A 14296-nucleotide genomic window follows, 5' to 3' on the forward strand; every position below is an offset into this window, starting at 1 on the left:
CTCACACACTCAGAGGTGGGTTCTTGCATGTGCCCCTTGGGGGCCAAACCCCCAAACTTGGCACATGAACTATGGTCCAACCAACTGCCCCACCTGTCCGGAGTCTATTTCAAATAGCAAAGGCCTACACCACGTTCGGAGATGGGGAGATATGATGTTTAACAGGTGTAAATTCTCCCCCAAATTGATCTACAGATTCAATACAATTCCAATAAAAAAATCCAACAGTTTTTTACAACACAGACCTTGGGAAGCTGATTCGAAATTCACAAATCAAGAGCTAAAGAAAGCCCAGACTCTCCAGAAGAGGAACAGAAAGGAAGGGGCTCCCGCTACCTAAGACCAACACTGATAAAATCACCATCACAACAGGGTCACGTAAGCCCGTGGAGACGGCCCAGAAAGGCCAGGAACAGAGGCACACGTGAACGGCCAGCTGATCTCTGAGAGACGTGGGACCGCTACCAGGGACGGGAGGGCGGGCTTATCGGAGTCAGGGCTGGACAGCAGGTTCTCCATGGGAACGGGACAAGCCCTGCCTCACCCACACACCAACACCAACTGCAAACAGAGACCTTAACTCGAAATACAAACAGGCAAACTTTCAGAAGAACACAGAGCTAAGTCTACTAATGACTTTGGACTATGGAGAGATTTCTTAAGCATAACAAAAGCACAAACCATAAGGAAAACAATGATAAACCCAATTAGGTTAAAATTAAGGCTGGTCATGAAAAGATGCCCTTTTTAAAAGAAGACAAATGACTAACTTGGGGAGAACATTTTGCAGTACATACAACCGAAAGGAAGAATTAAGTTCCAAGACTCCCACAAGTCAATTAGAAAAAAAGATAAACCAAAAGGAAAATGTGTCCAAAAACTTCAACAGGCACTCACCAAAAACAGAAAACCTGAATGGCCAACACATGTGAAAAGGTGCTCAAGTTCACTGGTGATCAGGGAAATGCCAACTAAAACACCAGTTTCAGACTCAACAGACTGGCGAAATGCACGTGTGTCAACACGCACGGTTAGCCACAGCGGCGAGAAACCTCAGACGCTGCTGGCGGGAGTGCAGAGCCACGGCCTGGAAAGCAGTCCTGTCCCTCGGGGCACACTCAGAGAACTCTCTCCGCGTGCGCCAGGAGACTCGTCACTGGTCACAGCGACGCGCCACTCCCAGCACAAGCCAGGGACAACCCAACTCAGAACGTGGAAGAACTGTCATACCCAACCTCAGAGCAAAACAAGTGGACTGGAGCTATACTTATCAGTGAAACCCCACACATGTTGAAAGGAAATATGCAGTGTGATCCCCTTATATACAAGTTCAAAAATGAGCAAAACTATTGATTACAGACACATTCGTAGGTTGTGAAACTATACAGAAAAGCATGGGAATGAGTATCACAAAAGTCAGGAAAGTGATTACCTCTCGGGAGAGGGAAGAGGAGGCAATCGGAGAGGGGCACATAGGAGACTTCTAAGGTACTGGCAATGCTCTATTTCTTAACCTGGGTGGTGGGTACACGGATGTTCACTCTGTTATTAGTATGTCGACTGTAGAACACACTTATACACTCTATACATGTCACAATAAAACAAGTTTTAAAGACATCGTTTTCCTTGCAACTATCGACTAGGGAACAGTTTACAGCTGGAAGCCTACGGCGAAAGAGCCAACACTCACCAGCGCTTCCTCATAGGGCTTGTATCTCTCCAGCTGCTGCAGGGCCTTGTTATAGCTCTGAATCACCGACTCCGGTATCGGGTCTTCCGACCACTCTTCATACTCTGCAAATGTCGCCTCCATATCTGTTGACAGATGGATTCAGTCCCATGGGTCTTGCCATTGGGGTTTATCAGCCCAAAATTAGACTACACCGGGAGAATGGGGTGCCACTCACCCCTCCCACCCCTGTCTGTGGCCACAGCAGCTCTTACTGATCAAATCTGAACCCTTCTACTGAGCTCAGACTTGGCCTGAGACTGTCTCAAAGTACTGTCCCAGGCAGTCCTACCAACTAATTAATCAACCAAGTTAATGAGCCCCGGCTGGTGTGGCTAAGTGGACTGGGCACCGGCCTGCAAACTGAAAGGTCGCTGGTTCAATTCTCAGTCAGGACACATGCCTGGGTTTCAGGCTGAGTCCCCAGTTTGAGGCATATGAAAGGCAACCACACATGGTTGTTTCTCTCCCTCTCTTCCCCTCTCTGAAAATAAATAAAATCTGTAAAAAGAAACCAGTTAATGAAACCAATAGCAATGCTTTAACACTTACCCGGCACCTCCTAACCCATCACACCCTCACGACTCTGGGTGGGTCTGCTGGGATCTCCAGCTGCACTAAGGGTTATACCCACTGTCTACAGGAAACGGTACAGCACGGTAGCTTTGACCCCAGGCAGTCTGGCTCGAGTTCATGCTCTACTCAGCACACTATGCTGCCTCACACCGGTACGTGAGAGGACATCTACAAGCCAGCTCCATTCTAGCATTTTCTGCCTATCACCCAAGGGTTCACCTGCAGACACTTTATAATTTGTTAAATCAAATCAAAATCAACCATGAAGTAAAAAGAGAAATAACGCCAAGGCTCAAGTAAAGCTATGCAGAGGTTCTGGGGGGCAGAGCACACACCACGCCCAAGGGACGGACAAGGTGGTGGCGCCCGCCCCTCCCCGAGCCGCTCGAGCTCGAGCTCCAGGACTTCAAAGGCTTGGCTCGCCAAAATACTCTCACCCCAAAAGGAGAATCCTTACCAACACCCCAATAAATTCAGATGTGAACACTTCCGACTGACGGTGCCCCTGGACCAAATCGCCCCGCAGAGGAATGATACAGGCCCGTGTAAAATCCCCACGCTGCCGCAGAAGAGGAAGTGCTGAGAATGTAACTCGGACTCAGCAGAGTCCCCCAGAAAAGGCAGGGAGTCGGTTTCCCTAATTCCTTTCAGAGACACCCCCCCATACCAGTGACCGGGGCCTCCTGACCGGGAGTCAGACGTCCTGCCTCTGACCCTCATAACCCACGTGAGCATTAATGAGTCAAGATACATTTTTGCCGCGGGCCTCGTCCACAGAGACCCTGTCCAGTGGCCGTAAGAACGACAGCCACATCTGCCCCACAGGACCCTGGGACAGGCCCAATTACGTGACATACCCGAAAGCACTTAAAAACCTCGCAAGGCTGGCGCCTGACGAGTCAGCTTCTCTTACCGTAGAGCGGGATGGCCAGCTGTCGCCGGAAGAGACTGTGCACTTTCTCCAGCTGTGAATCAAAGGTTTGTTCCCAGTCAAAAGGGGAAAGGAAGCCAGCCATGGGCTAAAGAAGTAAATTCACAGTGAATGACACACTCTGGTTCTTCCTACCTCAAAGAAATATTTTAACACATTGTTCATTTCCAACTAAAAAGAAAAAATACAACCTCTTAAACATGAGGTATTGTGTCAAATGCAAGAAGTACAAAAATGAAAGTCATCTCTGTTACTAAGTGTTTACGATAGGAAGAAAACAAGAAGGAACGTAACAAATGACTACAACGAGGCAGCGTCTCATATAAGCGTCCGGAGTATCAAAGCCCAAAGCAGTGTGGCTTGCTTTCAGCTGGTTTTTAGGGTGGAGTTCTGCTATTACGAGGGGAGGAAGTCAGGGAAGACTCCTGGAGGAGCCGCATGGGGGATGCACTGCAGGCACTCCGGAAGCGGGGAGAAGGAAAATGACTACCAGCTGAAGGAACATCGTGAGTAAAAGTGCAGTGGCCAGAAAGTGCGAGAACGTCAGGAGGACGGTGGGAACCGAGTCCACACAGGGTTACGTCCAACCCTGGACAGCCACAGATGCCAGCCGAAGGAGCTAGCCCAAATGGCTTCATCAAGGCCACCGATGGCACCACTGCTGATTTTTCTGCAGGGACTGGGCTAGTGTGACAGTAATGATCTAATTGTCAGAGGGCTATACTACGCATCAACAATAACCCACTATGCATTCGCACAGTGGAGAGGGACGGTAAAATACCATACATTGTAGTCTGAAAATGCAACTGTGATGGGGTCAAATGTCTGTTTCTACTGAATGTGTTGGGGGCGGGGGGGCAGTGATAGAGCTATTCTTGTACTTTATCTTGGAACCACTAACTAAAACAGCAGTGTCTTTAAGTATCAGGAACAAACTACTGGGTCATGTGCTGTATAGCTGGAGAAATCACGTAGCTCACACAGACATGGACTTCACCTACTTGCTGCCCACACCCTCACTGCGGGACTATGAGCTGTGCTCTTCTAAGAGCACTTACAAAACCAGCCCCAACCAGTCAAAGGCAAGCGCTGGCCAGGGGGACAGGGCACTCACCCGGGCGGCTTCCACAATGGCACTTTCGAACTCCCGGTAAGCCTCCCAGATGGCCAGCCCTTTAGTTATATGTAAACCGACGGAGGAGAGGGCCCTTTCGAACACAGAGCGGACTTTCTCAAGGCCGCCTTTCTGGCCAATCCCACCGACCGAGTACTGGCCGTACTCTAGCCAAATGTTTGGACCTAAAAATGAGAAGTATTCTATTAGTGCAGAATGTAAAATACCCAAATATCAAAAATGATGCATAACAAAAAGAAAGGAACCCCACCAAAAACGTACTCATTCATGCAGAAAGGGCATCATCAGTAAGCACCCAACTTACATCTACACTGATACTGCAGGCTGAAAGGGTGTATCTACACAGTGTTCCTACCAGGCAGGTCTGATTGTTGTGATTTTACTGCACGACACTACATGCCAGGTGGTAAAATACATAAAATGACCATGATCATAAAGCTTATTTATTAAAACTGAAGGAACCCAGTAATAAATTTCAATGAAAATAGTTACCAATCTGAGTCAATCTTCATAAAGATTTCAAAGCCCAGACTTTTTCAAAGTGAAAGAAACAAATTAAAAGCAACAATCCTGTTACTAGAAGTCTGTGTTTTACATCCCTACTTCTCACGGCGTTTAAACGACGACGACAGAAGAGGCCCGGCTGCTTGTCCCTTTCCCCCCACTGCTGGCGCACGCGCTCCCACAGCTGTGAGGCCGGACAACGCACACGGCCCTGTCGGCCCTGTAAGCACGCGTCAGCTCTGACCGTGCACGTTCTGCCTGTACTTTCCAAACACGTGAAGACACTTCAGAGGTCTATGCACTAACTTTGTAAAATAAAAATACTAGAAAGAGAAGCCGGTCTGAGGCTTACATATAACCTCATACGTTTTCCTGAGACATGCTTTTTCACGGAAGTAGGCTTATTTCAAGAACTTAGCCAACGTTTTAGCTACTCTGTTTCCACTCACCAAAGAGGAGCTGCCAGCTGGGCTGCAAACTAACAACGGAAATGAGCTAGCTCTTGGAGGTGAAGGCCTCAGTGAGAGGTTGAGTCAAGTTCACAGACGAACGAAGGGTTCCTCCACTCGGAGAAGGTAATTTTCAATAGATTACGCTACGGCTTCTCCCAACTTAAAACGATCGAGACAGACAAGTACTACACACAGTATTTTAAACTCAGGAAACCCAAGGGTGCAGAGTCCACAGTGACTCTGAGAGACAAAGGTTCCGAAACAGACAGGAAGCCTCTGCACGAGGCTCCTCCAGGACAGAGGACTTACAAAACCTCTGAAGAGCCGAACGAAGGGCACGGCCACGTCCTGCTACTGGGCACCGGCCGCCTCCCAGACAGCCTGCAATTACTGCTGAGTATGTGCAAGGAATAAAGGAAGGCTATCTTCGGCATTTTTAAATACGAAAAAAAAATAGTTAAAAACTAAAAGGTAAAAGAGTAGAATATTAATTTAAAGAACAACAAAAAACCTAAAACACAGGCAAAAGCGGCTTCTCAACATTCAAAACCAGTGATACAACATCCACAGACTGAAGCTCCTGAAAACAGCACGAGGACCCCTCGGGCTCCTGTTCAAAACCTCGTAGGAGACACAGTCGAAGGAGCGCAGCTGTCTCGTGCCTGCCCACCTGCGCCCTGAAGCCACTGGTGGGAGGGAAGGCGTGCTGTCACCAGCACTGAGTGACGAGCAGGCCTGGGGGCGGGAACAACTACAAAACCATAAGGGACCAAAGAACATCACAGCCTGGGGAAGAACAGGAGATGGGGGGGGGGGTGGAGAACGGGTGCTGTGAGCGGTGACTCGGAGACGCTCAGAAAGGGTTAACAGGACAAGCAGAAAACGTGCGATGTTGCGCAGGTGAAACTGTCAGAGGTTCTCGAGGCCACAGGGGCGGTGGCATCTGAGCAGAGCCACAGCGACGGGGTTTAAAAGCAGACTGAGTGCAATTTTAAATTCACAAAACACCTATTATTTCCTTTATTTGGATCATAAAAAAGTAAAAAATTGACATTCTTGACCGGTAAAGGTACAAGAGAAAGTCTCTCCCTCGGGGCAGTCTCTATTCTGCTAAGTGATGCTTCTCACCCAGGGGAACGCCCACAGCAGAGAGGGAGGAGAATCGGATGGGGAGGAAGGATGTTTAAGTAAATGGGGGAGTTTTAAATAACTTGTCCATAGCACTGCCTGATCAGGCCCCCAGTGTACGCAGAGACAGTATTTAGAGAACTCACAACCGACAGGGGAGGGTGAAGGGACTTAGAGGAAGGCTAGGCATCTATGTCTCACTTGCACTGCTGAAACGGCAGCGCCAGGACACAGGGCGGGCTCTGCACTCATGGAGGGCTCTGTACCTCGGACGCCGTGGGGGCTACTGGAATCCATGCAGGGGTCAAATTTCACAGAACTACACACACACACACACACACACACACACACACACACAATACCAAGGTCAGTCTCCCACTTTTGATCTTGAACTAGTGTTATAAGACACTAGGGGAAATTGGATAAAGTACGTACACAGGGCTCTTCTGTGCTATTTTTGCAATTTCCTATAAATATGGAATTATTTTCTGAAGTTTTAAAATATTTTTATTTGCATTCTGTCCAAAACTTCTGAAAACCAATTCAATGTGTGAAAGGTGATCTTCAGGCACCTGGAAATAGCATGTAAATTTTCCCTGCCAGGTAAACGTGCAGTGTGATTGTATCCATCCACTTCCTACAGACACTCCTTCTACTCGTACAGCAGACCTCAGAGATGCTGCAGTCTCGGCTCCAGACCACCGCAATGAAGCAAATATCAGAACAAAGCAAGTCACAGGAAGTTGACGGTTTCCCAGTATATATAAAAGTTGTGTTTACATTATACTGTAGTCTATTAAGTATTATGTCTAAAAAAAGCACTGTCTAGAAAAAATACAATGGACATACCTTAACTTAAAAATATTTATTGTCGAAAATGCTTATCTGAGGTTATTAGAAAAAACAGTGCCATGAGACTTGTCCAACACAGGGTTGGCACAACCCTGAAAACTGCATTTAAAAAAAAAAAAGTCTCACCCTGGCTGGCGTAGCTCAGTGTATTGAGCGAGGGCTGCGAACCAAAGTGTCACAGGTTTGATTCCCAGTGCAAACCAAAGTGTTGCAGGTTCGATTCCCAGTCAGGGCATATGCCTGGGTTGCAGGCCATAACCCCCAGCAACCGCACATTGATGTTTCTCTCTCTCTCTCTCTCTCTCTCTCTCTCTCTCTCTCTCTCTCTCTCTCTCTTTCTCCTTCCCTTCCCTCTCTAAAAAGAAATAAACAAAATCTTTAAAAAAAAAAGAAAAAAAGTCTCCAGGAAGTCTAAAACAGCTAAACTAAGTACAATTCAAGGAGGTATGCCTGTGTTTTAAAACCAAACACCTTCAATGGAAAACCACAGACGATGACGATAACTGAATTCAAATCTTCCTCGCTGTAGACTGACGCTCTGTTTTCTGGGTAGTGATCGGGGACCACAGAGACCAGGCCTGGGCGGCCCCGCCCCACACCTGGAAAGGGCCCCCGGGAGACTTACAGATGTAATCCTTCACGGCCCGCTCGAAGAGCTCGTACACGTGCTCTCGGTCCAGGCCGTCCAGGGCCATGCTGATCTCGTCGTGCAGCCACTCCAGCCACAGCTCTGCAAGACAACGGCACCTCCCGAGTCACCTCCTCCCTCACCGAGGGGTCACCACCTCCCTCACCGAGGGCGCTCGGAAGGCAGGGAGTTTACTGTGAGCCACCAGCGCGCAAGTGTTTCCCGCACCATTACACACCCCGGCGCAGTTCACGGCGTTCCCGGAAATTCAGTTCTTACCAGCTGCACCAAGCATGCATGCAGAAGGGGAACAACCCCAAACAAGACCAAACCCCTACCCTCCCAGTGTTCCACGCCGGCTGGGCATTGTATATGTGGCACACTCCGCCCGGCACAGCAGCCTGACTGCTGCGGTGTTACCTTCGGTCAAAGGGAAGATCTCGCTCATCTTCTGGCGGGCCATGCGCACTTTGGTGAGCTCGCCTTCCAGCCGGAGCAGCCGGATCAGGTCCACGTGGCAGTTGTAGTCATAGATGTTGATGGAAAGCTGGAGGGAAAAGAAACAGAAGTCGACATTTAAAATGCCACCATCAAAATAACTTAGCTTTTTTCATCATCGGTGACACTGCACATATCTTCACAAACAGAATACACATGCTATCTGAAACAGCCTCTGAAACAAACCAAACACTTACACTCAGGAAAAAGGAGGAAAAAATCAATGCAAGAGGCTTTTTATCATCACCGTCAAGTTCCCTCAAGTCTGTTACAACTCCTGGCAGAACACCCCTGGTTCTCTCTAAAACACAGGGGACATTCTAATGAAACAAACAAACACAAAGGATAACCTTCAGCAAGTTACTCACATTTCTAAGCCTCCATTCCCTCATCTCTACAATCGGGATGCTACCATGTTCTAACTCAGAGGTTCTTGTGAAGATTTTAAAGATAACTTAGTAATATGCTTTAGCATGTGCAAGGTAAAATAGGTAACAGTTCTTTCCTCTTACTAAACAAAAAGAAAAAGAGAAAGATCCCTAGTGGTAAAAACAAGAACAGATTCATATCTGTTGAAGCTGTATGAAAGGCACATAAAAGATTTATTTTTACACTTGAAACTTTTCAAACTAAAACTTAAAACACATTAAATAAATGCTTAAAAAGCTATCATACTTTTGAGACAAAAGGAAACTCAAAGAATTTGCTCTTCAAACAAAGGAAATGATTAAAGAAAAAAACATCTGCGAGAAAGAACAACAGAAACAGCAGGAAAGTGGGTAAGCACAATGAATGATCCTTCTCCTTGTTTTCTGAAATGTCTGTGATGGCAAAAGTTTTAAGCGTATCTGATACCCCACACAGTACTATTTAAAAGTAGGGGTGGTGGCTCAGTGGATTGAGCGCCGGTCTACAAACTGAAAGGGTGGCGGTTCACTTCCCTGTCCAAGCACATACCTGGGTGTGTGCTTGCAGGCCGGGTCCCCAGTTAGGGGTGCGCAACAGGCAACCCATCGATATTTCTCTCCCTCTCTTTCTCCCTCCTTTCCCCTCTCTCTAAAAATAATTTTTTTAATCTTTTTTTAAAGCTTTTACTTATTTTTTTTTCAGAGAGAGGGGAAAGGAGGAAGAGAAGGGGAGAAACATCGATGTGCGGGAGTAGTTACCTGGATTTTAGGAAGGGCAAGGCAGAGGGGCAAGCAGAGCAATGGGCCAGGAGCGACCCCCACACACCTGCAACAGCACTGACGGAAGTTCTCCCTCTCAAAAGGGCAGTGGGGTGAGGCTGTGGGGTGACAGGGGAGATACGTGGTGTTCGTGTGATCGCCACACTTTATCATTTACAGATATGACTGTGTTTGTATGTATCAATTCACATACAAAAAGATAAAGAAAAATCAAAACAAGTAAGAACATGACCTATTAATTTCCTTAAAAACCTTAAGACTTTTAGCAAGGTCCTCTTGCTCATGATTCATCAAACATGACAGGCTGAACCCATCCCTAGATTGTGTGATGTGCCGAGAGAGGACTGGGCCAGGGCAGGCCGCCAGGGCTCCAACCCCCCCTGGTTCTCGGCGTCCACACTTGCACCTGGGGAGCTGGAGCGAAACCTCTGGCTCTCACGTGGGCTCTCACGACACACCCGTGTTTCAAAACTGACTGTGAAGTGTGTCACACAACTAACAACAAAGAAATTAAGTTCTGAAAGATGTCCTTTCCTCATTAAAGAACACTCTAGGTTCTCCCTGTCACCCACCACCTCCCACTCACCTGGGTCTGAACGTGTTTTCTGGGCGTGAAGGGGGGTGGGAGGGTGCTCACCAGTGAGTACAAGGAGCATCTCTGCAAGTGCCCTTCACAGGAACACCGTGCGTGGGTCAGGAGAAAAAGGGATAAAAGTCACTGAAGTAGAGAACTACCTCTAAGATGACTTTCGGTCTAAATTTCTGATTTTTAGGCCAAAACAATGAAGATGATATATATATATGGGCAGTGCTCTGAAAGTCTGCACATAAACGCACGCTGATGCACTTAAAAGAGACATTCCCACAGAGCTCAGTCGGCACTGACGAGTGAGCGAGCCCACTCGCTGGTCTGTTCTGGCCTCAGGTCAGGAACAACAGAGGGTGCATCAAACGAAGAGGCGGCGAGGCCTAGTGCACAAAGGGACCCGCCGAGTCCCCAGCCCCAACAGCCCGACCTGGAGTGGGGTGGAGAAGTCACAGAGGCCTGTGGGAAGCCACGTGCCGCCACCAGGGGCAAGGCAGGGAAAGGAGAGGGGAGCAGGCCTTGGCATGGCACCTACTACGTGCCAACTCTGCCAGCAGCTTCGCACACACGGTGTCCCCAAAGTCCACAACAGCCCTGTGGGGGAGGCGCTGTGGGGGAGGCCCCATTTTACCACCAGGGACCGACAGCACAGGCCCAAGCGCTGAGGTGGCTGCGAGAATCCACGCTGTGCCACTTGCAGCCTCAGGACAGACACAAATGACAGAAGGCGCCGCCTTTGTAACGTGGACGGGCACCACAGCTAACTGAGGGCTTTCGTGAAACACACCGGGGGACGAGAACCGGAAATCGCATACATGCCACCTGGGTCTTTCACGGGCCTCTCTGGGGTTGCTCAACATTACGCTCCACCATGAGGGCAGTTACAGCAGCAACGGGAGGCTGTGGGATTAGAATGAGGAGAGGCGGAGGTCTGGAAAAGTCCATTTCTAGGCCCCAGGACAAAGAGGACAGATAAAGCAGATCCCGTCCTGGGTGGTCACCTTCTGAGCTCCATCCCACCCCCCGTGGCCTGAGGTAGGGCAGCAACTAACTGCAGAGCACCAGTGCCCCAGCGACCTCCACGCTGATGCTCCCTCCTCTCCAGTCAGCGGGGCACCCTCCGCCGGGATTCACCTCTCCACTTCCAAGCCTCCCCTTCCACTAGAACAGATAGCCCTCCTCCCCGTCCTCACCGGACAGTAAGAACCACGTCAGTCCAGGGGCTCCTTGAAAGGCCCAAGGCTAGAAGTCTCCAGGGACACACAGCCAGCCTGGCACCGGGCACCGCAGTGCGTTTGCTGCACGAACAAGAGACCGACTGAACGCGGGTTATCTACTTTATAGACAGCAGAAACGGCAACGACCTGCCCACCCAAGCCGGTCCCTTTGACACCCAGATGCAGTTAAGTGGGACAAGCTACACCAGCCATGTTCAGCCTTTTTCATCTCACAGCACACACAGACCACTAAGAGCAGAACCTGCAGCACACTAGAAAATGCACATGAGTACAATGTGCCAATCTGACAAAAAAAAAAAGGTGGTATTTTGATTCATTCACACCGGACAGCTATTGTTGCGTCAGCTGATGTCATTTTACTTGACTATAAGGAAACAGAGGTCAGTGCCCCCCACTGAACAGTCAGGTATCCCATGTTTTAAAAACTCTTTGCGGCACACCAGCTGAAAATCGCTGAGCTACGACCACGGAGGGGGATATCACCATTTCACAACCGAACGACAGTACCACTACCAGAGAAGACATCACAAGGACTCCTCCCACCCAGCAAGGCTGAGCGACCCAGGCGAAGGATTTCACATCCAGTGCAGCATCAGGTCCACAGCCTTGGAAAGTTCACCCTTATGAATGACTTCGAACAAATGTTATCATTCGTTCTGAGCCTGTTCTGAACCTGCTCTCTCGGCTGTCAGTGATCAAGAATGTGCTTCATCTGTTTGTCCCTCCAAACCCCGCCCCCCCCCAAGCTCCCCTCCGCCCTGCTGTGTGGACCCCATAGACGGGGTCTCCGGTTCTCTTGCTCCCAGCGGGGTTTGCCCAAGAGAAGACATCAGCAGATGTTTGGAGAGAGAAAGAGGAGGAAGAGGCAGGTCAAGGTATTTCTCCCAGATAAGAAACGGGCCGCTCCCTTTGACCATAGGTCTCCGCTGCTCTCGGGCGCCCTAGCCACACAACCTTTTGAAAAACCGGCCACGCCCCTAACCTCTTCGGGCCTTAGGGTGAGCACAGGTCCCGCTGGGACTAGCCCTGGGACACCAACCTTCCCCCAATTTCCCTGCCCAGCCTTTTAATAAACACGGCAGTCCCTCCAATAATCTTTGCTCAAATCACCCTAATTTGAAAGTGCCACCATTTCCCGATGGGACCCTGGATTACACAGGCGTTAACAGACGAGAAAGCACCTAACAAGTGACAATTAACTGCTGTTAGGACAACTACATGGCGAAGGAACTGTTACTCCCAATTTATAGACGAAGAAGCTAAACTCAGAAGACGTGAAATCCTCCCAGGTGCACGCAGGTGTGCAACACCCACAGCGGGTCTCAGCCTCCACCCGCTGAACTCTCTCCTTATCCATTTCCAGTATCATCCTCCTGATCACCGGTACTCCCTACCACACCACGAGAATTTCATCGCAGCTGCGGGGAACAGCCGAACGGTGCACTCAGGGGCGGGAGTTGTGAAATCGACCCCCAAGTTCAAAGCCTGACTCCCCCACTTGCAGGAAGTATAACCTTGAGCGAGCAAGTTCCCTTCGCGGGGACCGCACTACAGCCTCACCGTGCCGCGGCGAGGGTTCACGGGGAAGACGCGGGCAAAGCCCCAGGCGAGCAGTGCTGGGCGTTACGCCCAGAGATGGGCGTTACCGTGATTAATAGAGGCTCGGCGGCCCCAGCGGCTGCAAGACCGCTCAGGACCGTGGAGGAGGGCCGGGGCCTGGGGACCTGAGGGAAGGCGTCCGCTGCCCGCCCCCGGGCGCACCTGCTCCTCCAGCCGCTCGATCTCCAGCTGGTTCTTCTCCTCCTCCTCGTCGTACTCCCACTCGTACTCGCCCGGGGAGCTCGCGGAGGAAGCCGTGGGGTACTCCTCGTCTCCGTCGCTCTCACTCACGCCTTCCTCCTGCTGGTCCCACGCTGGCCCCATAGTCTTGTACGTCGCAGAGGCCACCGCCCGCGATAACACCTTTCTCCTGGTCCTCGCAGCCTTAACCTCATCCTCCTCGCCCTCCACCTCGGGCCCCGCCTTAGGCTCGGCCTCGGGTTCTGAAGCCGAGGCTGCGGCTGCCGTCGCCATCTTGCGCTAGTGACTCCCGGGTTTTCACTCCGCCGCCGAGGACCCGCCGGCGTACAAGCTGCCCGCGGCGCGCGCCTGTCTGAAACTTCGCTCTCTTGCCACTGGAAGGGAAAAGGTGAGCCTCGGATGATGAGGAAATATCTCAGTACACTCAACTGATTTTGTTTTCATTACTTTTGTGGAAGTTCTCGTGAGAAAAAAAAGTCTCACAAATACGGCATCTGTTCTGTCTCAACTTCGGACGGAGTTGGGTCTTTGGACCGGAAGTGGAGGCCATTAGAGGAAGTCGCGGTGGGAGCGTGATGACTGTAGTTAAGGGTTTGGCGCCATCTTGAGAAGGTCAAAATGATTGTGAGAATAAATAAATGCCTTACATCTGACTTGGCGTGTGGTTCAAGTATTCCCATCAAGTGAGCCTCAAACGCAGAGAAAACCCGAACTCTTCGGGGATCGATTGCACCATTCATGAGAAAAACCCATTTCCCAAAGAGAATTCTCCCTTTTATGTTTTGCCTGGTGCCTAGTAGGCATTTTAAATACACGTGTGAGTTTCCTCGTTGTATAAGCTTATATTCTGCAAACCAATATAATAAATTACACTACAAGCATTTAACTAGAAATTCTGAATTGCCAGGTATTGTCATAAAATTTGAGTTTACTGTTATTTATACAGAAAAAAATGTTTCTAAATCAGGACATGGAGCTCGTTCCTTTTTTAATCTTTTAACATTCCCATTTTGAGGCATGAAACTATAGGTGTGTTTATTTGTTCCCTTGCT

The 14296-nt window shown here is 49.5% G+C and overlaps 1 protein-coding gene across 4 annotated transcripts in view; it reads right to left on the reverse strand.

Moving 5' to 3' along the window:
• SART3 (spliceosome associated factor 3, U4/U6 recycling protein) overlaps positions 1 to 13817 on the reverse strand; it is a 28950-nt gene extending 15133 nt beyond the window's left edge. The window contains exons 1-6 of one of the 4 annotated variants that reach the window (XM_045841679.1): positions 13206 to 13817; positions 8356 to 8482; positions 7933 to 8037; positions 4351 to 4535; positions 3219 to 3324; positions 1691 to 1815 (exon numbers count right to left, since the gene is read on the reverse strand). In XM_045841679.1, coding sequence (XP_045697635.1) covers positions 1691 to 1815; positions 3219 to 3324; positions 4351 to 4535; positions 7933 to 8037; positions 8356 to 8482; positions 13206 to 13517 — 960 coding nt within the window. In that variant the 5' untranslated portion in view covers positions 13518 to 13817. The remainder of the gene's footprint in view (positions 1 to 1690; positions 1816 to 3218; positions 3325 to 4350; positions 4536 to 7932; positions 8038 to 8355; positions 8483 to 13205) is intronic. The other 3 variants (XM_045841695.1, XM_045841686.1, XM_045841702.1) reach the window with 3 other exon arrangements.
• Positions 13818 to 14296: the final 479 nt, after the last annotated feature.

The sequence above is a fragment of the Phyllostomus hastatus genome, unplaced genomic scaffold (assembly GCF_019186645.2).
Source record: "Phyllostomus hastatus isolate PE091 unplaced genomic scaffold, TTU_PhHast_1.1 phas_contig_1162, whole genome shotgun sequence".
Lineage (NCBI taxonomy): Eukaryota > Metazoa > Chordata > Mammalia > Chiroptera > Phyllostomidae > Phyllostomus > Phyllostomus hastatus.